Source organism: Monodon monoceros, unplaced genomic scaffold, assembly GCF_005190385.1.
Source record: "Monodon monoceros isolate NGI ecotype Baffin Bay Population unplaced genomic scaffold, NGI_Narwhal_1 Super_Scaffold_3, whole genome shotgun sequence".
Lineage (NCBI taxonomy): Eukaryota > Metazoa > Chordata > Mammalia > Artiodactyla > Monodontidae > Monodon > Monodon monoceros.
The window spans coordinates 13296194-13302026 of NW_021703780.1; the positions used below are offsets into that span (position 1 = coordinate 13296194).

Below are 5833 nucleotides of genomic sequence, written 5' to 3' on the forward strand. Positions count from 1 at the left end.
GTGTGTGTGTGTGTGTGTGTGTGTGTGTGTGTGTGTGTGTGTGTGTGTGTGAGTGACAGAGAGAGAGAGAGAGAGAGAGATGCATGGATTCGCTCTACTGCTTATCTCTTAGCCCTTTCCTCAGAGCTCCCCCTCCCTGAGGTGACTGAGCGGTGCGGCCTGTTCAGCCGCTGCTTTTGCCCTTTTCCCGCAGGATGACCCAAGTCGTCTTTCCTTCCTGGGAGAGCTGCTACCCTGAATCCTCAGTGTGTAGTGAGGATGTCTCGATAACTGTATTGATAGCCTTATTTCCAGGGGTGCTTTAAAGTAGACTTGTGATTTGACTCAAATACTTGGAAAGTTTTTTAAAAGCTAAGAAGTTTAATTGGCAGGCAACCAACCCTTTTTTTATGTTAAAGTAGACACACACATTGTGGAGCAGAATGGAAAATTTGTAGCAATTTTTAACATAAAGCCAAGACTATAAAGAAGAATTTCCTTTTTCTTGCCATAAGCTGCTTTGGACTGTAGTTCTGTCCCTGGAGGTGGAGGTGCCCTCTGGTTTACAGCTGCCTGATCAGGGCTCCTTCCTTTGGAGACACTTGAGAAGCACAGAGGTAGAATCATTGAAATACCTAACACCTATGAAACTGGAAGAATTCATTTTCAAGCACACAAACAAGAATATTTAATGTCTGCTCCCATGAGCATCATTATTCACAGCAGTGTTTAAGGTCTGGCTCGTGGGGACGCCCAGGCCTGTCAGTACTGAGGTTGAGTGTTCTATCTCTGTCCGTAGGTGCGACACGGTGACCAGTGCCGTCATGATGCAGTACAGCCGAGACCTGAAGGGCCATTTGGCTTCTCTGTTTCTGAACGAAAACATCAACCTGGGCAAGAAGTATGTCTTCGATATTAAAAGAACCTCCAAGGAGGCGTATGACCATGCCAGGAGGGCTCTGTACAACGCGGGTGTGCTGGATCTCGTGCCGAGAAGCAACCCCAGCCCTCCAAACTCTCCCTTGAAGTCCTCGGAGAGCAGCATGAGCTGCGACAGCTGCGAGGGCCTTGGCTGCCAGCAGACCCGGGCCCTCCAGGAGAAGCTGCGCAAGCTCAAGGAGGCCATGCTGTGCGTGCTGTGCTGCGAGGGTGAGATCAACTCAGCCTTCTGCCCCTGCGGCCACACTGTGTGCTGCGAGGGCTGCGCCACCCAGCTCCAGGTGAGGATCTTCCCGGCTCCAGGTGAGGGGGCGTTTCCAGCTCCAGGTGAGGTTCCTCTTGGCTCCAGGTGAGGGTCCTTCCGCCTCCAGACGAGGGGATGTTTCCAGCTCCAGGTGAGGGGGCATTTCTAGCTCCAGGTGAGGGTCCTCCCAGCTCCAGGTGAGGGTCCTCCCAGTTCCAGGTGAGGGTCCCCCGGCTCCAGGTGGGGGGTCCTCCTGGCTCCAGGTGAGGGGACGTTTCCAGGTCCAGGTGAGATTCCTCCTGGTTCCAGGTGAGGGTCCTTCCACCTCCAGATGAGGGGATGTTTCCAGCTCCAGGTGAGGGAGCATTTCTAGCTCCAAGTGAGGGTCCTCCCGGCTCCAGCTGAGGGTCCCCCGGCTCCAGGTGGGGATCCTCCCGGTTCCAGGTGAGGGTCCCCCGGCTCCAGGTGGGGGTCCTCCTGGCTCCAGGTGAGAGGGCGTTTTCCAGCTCCAGGTGAAGGGGCATTTCCAGTTCCAGATGAGGGTTCTCCCGGCTCCAGGTGAGGGGTCAGCCGGCTGGCATGGGCCAGGTGCTGACTTGTGGAGGCACAGATGGAGACTGTCCATCTCCATCCAGAGGGTCTTTGTATCTGTGACTTGGAAGGTGTTGCCCTTTGGAAACAGTTTGGATTAGCACACTCCTTTCAACAATGTAATTACTAAATCACAGGCTTCTTTCAAGTCCTGGATATGAGGTTCAGATTCACAAGGTACCACATCTAGTTAGTGGCTGAGCCGGGCAGTGGAATCCAGGCCTCCTGGGGGCTGGTCACCTCCTCCTCTTCCCTTTCATGTTGTCTCTGCTTCTTGACACATCGGAGGATGGTCTTTTTTGCTTACTTGTATTATTTGGGAAAGAATTCTTAGAGTTTTGAGTGATAGTTAACTCTCAGTTATCCGTGGGTGGGTTGTCGCCTAATTTTTTGTGATTAATTTCCTTTTAGTACTGCCTATGCCTCCAAGGTCCCCTTGGATTAGCTCTCACTTAGCAAGTCAAACTAATTTTAATATTAGTAGAAAAAATAAAAGCACCTCTTACATAGTATCTTTTTCTTTCTTGCACCTTGCATTTCCTTTTACAATATTTTCAATTTGTTTTCATTTCCCAGAACTGTTGGCTGTCACTGTGATTTTACATAAAATTAGCCCTAAATGACATCTAGTCCCTCGGAAGCTGCTAATTTCAGAACTATTTTTAGGGCTACATATGAGCCAAGAGGATGCCCATGTCCTTCCTTAGAGTAGATCACGCTCCTAAGACGAGTTATTTCCCTGGGAGTGGTCGTGGATTTGCCTTTTTCATCCACATAGTCTGATTCTCATGCCTACGGCTCCCCGTGTGGCTGAGGAAGGGACATGCTTGCTGAGAGGCCAGCCAGGGCTGTGGAGCTGTGACCTGTGACTAGGAGTGGCCATGCTCACCAGCCACGTGGCATCCCCCCGTGATGCACCCTGAGTCAGCTGAGCCAAGGACACAGTCTCCGGGAGGGTCTCCTGCATCCCTGCCTGAGACTTCATGATCAGCCCATGTAGGGACCACAGCCTCATTGCACAGCAAGAAGTCTTCAATAATCACTTTACTCACGGTGCCTTAAGAGTTTGACTGAAAACCTGATTAATTTCATTCATTTATACTTTTTCCTAGTATTTATTTTTAATCCTTTGTCAGGTATAAAATGTCAGACTTGTTAGAAAGCAAAGAGCCCTCCCAGTGGAAAGCTAGAAATAATTGTGGCCACAGCGTATTTAGAAAAAGCACTGTAATAGGTGCCATGGGTGAACACTGAAGACACAGACCTTTGGAAGTGTCCTAACCCATACTGTCGGCTTCTCTTTTCCAGTCCTGTCCTGTCTGCAGGTCACGGGTGGACCACGTCCAGCACGTCTACCTGCCGACCCACACCAGTCTTCTCAACCTGACTGTGATCTGATCTGCTGTGCACTTACTGGACATGCCATGTCTCCATGAACTGCACTGGTATAAACTATAAACATGATAGATTGTGGAGAGAATAAATACTCCAACGCCCATCTGCCATGCAACGTTTAGGGGGGAAAAAAAAAGGAAGACTAGAAACAGTATGACTACTCCTTACCGCCAAAATGTACCAAGCGTAGAATCAGCACCTCCGGGTTGGTGACCAGGAAGAGCTCTGGGACCCAGACACGTTCCTTGGACTTTTCTTCTTTTTATGATCAAGTAGAGAAATCAGGAAGATCTTTGACGTCAGTTAAGTGGCAGCATAGCCAAAAGTGAGTACCTTTTAGAAAATGATGTTTAAGTCTCCTTAACGTATCCCAAGGTAAGTTTCCTACTTGCAGCCAATTTTGTAAGGATTCATTTTAAGGATTTACTTGGTTCTTTTTGTACGGGTCACAGAGCTCTGGACATTTTTAATAGGAAAATTTTTCTTAAAGAGATAGTTGTCATTTTAATGTCATTTCTGTTTTTCTAACTTGTTCAAGAAAGATTGGGAGGCAAACATTTAAAAATCGATTCGGGGACTTTTTTTTTTTTTTTTTTTTTTTGCCATACACGGGCCTCTCACTGCTGCGGCCCCTCCCGTTGCAGAGCACAGCTCTGGACGCACAGGCCCAGCAGCCCTGCAGCATGCGGGATCCTCCCGGATCGGGGCACAAACCCGCGTCCCCTGCATCAGCAGGCAGACCCTCATCCACTGCACCACCAGGGAAGCCCGATTCGGGGACTTTTTTAAAGTGGACACAAAGTTGTCAGATTTAAACCAGTCTAACCAGTGGAAAATAGATCCCTCCACATGGATGGTGTCCTATTCTTTCCCCCTCTCCTTACCCTGTCCCCAAGCCTTTCAATTATAAAATGCTACCAGTCTGGTTAGACGATTTCTGTGGAGTAGTCAGCACTCCTTGGGCCTCTTGAGTTGGTGGAATATTTTAAGATTGAAAAGGGAGCACATGTTCCTTGGAAGGAAGAGCATTGCTCGCTGAGATGAAGCTTCGCCATGTACAAAGCAGGGGTCGTTCGTGAGTTCTCCGACGCACCCTGCTCCAGCTTCAGCCAGTGGGGTTGCTTTTGCTTGAGCCATCAAGCCTTTTACAGCCTTATAGTAGGTATCCTAGATATCGTAAGCTTTTTTTTGGTAGTAAATGCTTAAGTATTAACTTTTTGTTGTCCCTCTATATGTTTTAGAGGGGTTTCGGGGGTTTTTTGTTTCTATATTCTTAATCATGTTTTCCACTCCCACTTGGGCATTTTGGAACCTGGTCAGCTTGTTGGTTTTCTAGGATGTCTGGAACCTGGATGACCTTATTGGGTGCAATACTAGCTAAGTTAAAGCTAGAAACCTACACTGTCACTTTACTGAGATTTCTGAGTATACTTTTCATATTGCCTTAATGTAGCAGTAATGTGTTTATGCATTTGTTTCTTTGCACAGACATTTTGTCAGATATTAAAACTCTACTTTTTTATGGCACATATTAGCATATAAGCCTTTATTCCAAGAGGTATTTATTTTTTCACTTGTAAAAAAATAATGTTTCACATATAAAGAACTCTGTTATATCTTAAAGGATTTCTGTCTTTTATATTCAGGATAATAAAGATGTTAAAGCAAACACGGGTGTTTGTATCTTCACAGTTATTGTCATTTAAGCCAGATTTTATTCATTTAATAGAGCATGGATAACGTCATGGTTGGTATCTAATGTGGTCCTTCGTGGAAAGTTTGAAAATGTTTAAGGTATTGGCTCTAATCAAGGAGACTATTTACCCAGTTACTCATTCAGCTGTGTTTTCTGGTTTATAGGATTGGAATGTAGGTGAAAATAGGGTAATATACACAAGCAGACGAAAAGTAACAATTGGGAAAAGGTAAAGTATTGGAGAAGGAAGGGAATGGCGAAGTTGGAAGTTAAAACTCTAAACCCAGATGATGCCGCTAGTGCGTTGCGTGGTCAGGACAGGTGAGTGCCGGGCTGGGTCCCAGCAGAGATGGCCTCAAGCCCACAGACTCTAGGGCTGCATTCTATAGGGCGGCTAGCCTGCTGCTGCTGGGACCTCGCTGCCCTGAGTGTGCTCACTTGTGTTGCTCAGGAAATACTTTGTGGAGTAGAGAACAGTGCACATAATATATGTAACTCAGAACTATCTGTCACAGTCAAGTAATTTCAGCTGCTACAGAGGTTCAGTTCGGTAAAAGTGCAATGATTTCAAGCAAACAACTTTTTAAAAATTGAGAAAAACAAGATTTGTTTTCCACTATTCCTATTCCTAAGTCAACCTCCCATCAATTTCTAGGAACTAACTTACTTATTCAATCAGCACATTTATTGAGCACCTGCTAAGTTATTATTGAGCACTGGAAATTTAATAATGATCAAGACACGAATGATACAGGATGCCCATGTCATGTACTTAAACCTGTAATTTACACTATTTTCTCTATATATAGAAATTAAATAATATTCAGAATGATAGAATATTAACACTGGAGGGGATCTTAAATGTGGTAGTCTCAAAATGCTGGCCAGAGTAATGGATGGATGGATGACAGGCCAACAAATGGATAAGGTATTGTTCACCCCACTACACCATGGACTCCTCAAGCTCAGTGACTAACATGAAAACTACT

The 5833-nt window shown here is 46.2% G+C and overlaps 1 protein-coding gene across 2 annotated transcripts in view; it reads left to right on the top strand.

Moving 5' to 3' along the window:
- The window catches only part of MYLIP (myosin regulatory light chain interacting protein), a 20355-nt gene extending 15566 nt beyond the window's left edge, over positions 1 to 4789 (top strand). The window contains exons 6-7 of one of the 2 annotated variants that reach the window (XM_029243985.1): positions 779 to 1199; positions 3062 to 3267. In XM_029243985.1, the coding sequence (XP_029099818.1) occupies positions 779 to 1199; positions 3062 to 3151 (511 nt within the window). In that variant the 3' untranslated portion in view covers positions 3152 to 3267. Of the gene's footprint in view, positions 1 to 778; positions 1200 to 3061 lie in introns of both variants that reach the window. The other variant, XM_029243986.1, reaches the window with a different exon arrangement.
- Positions 4790 to 5833: the final 1044 nt, after the last annotated feature.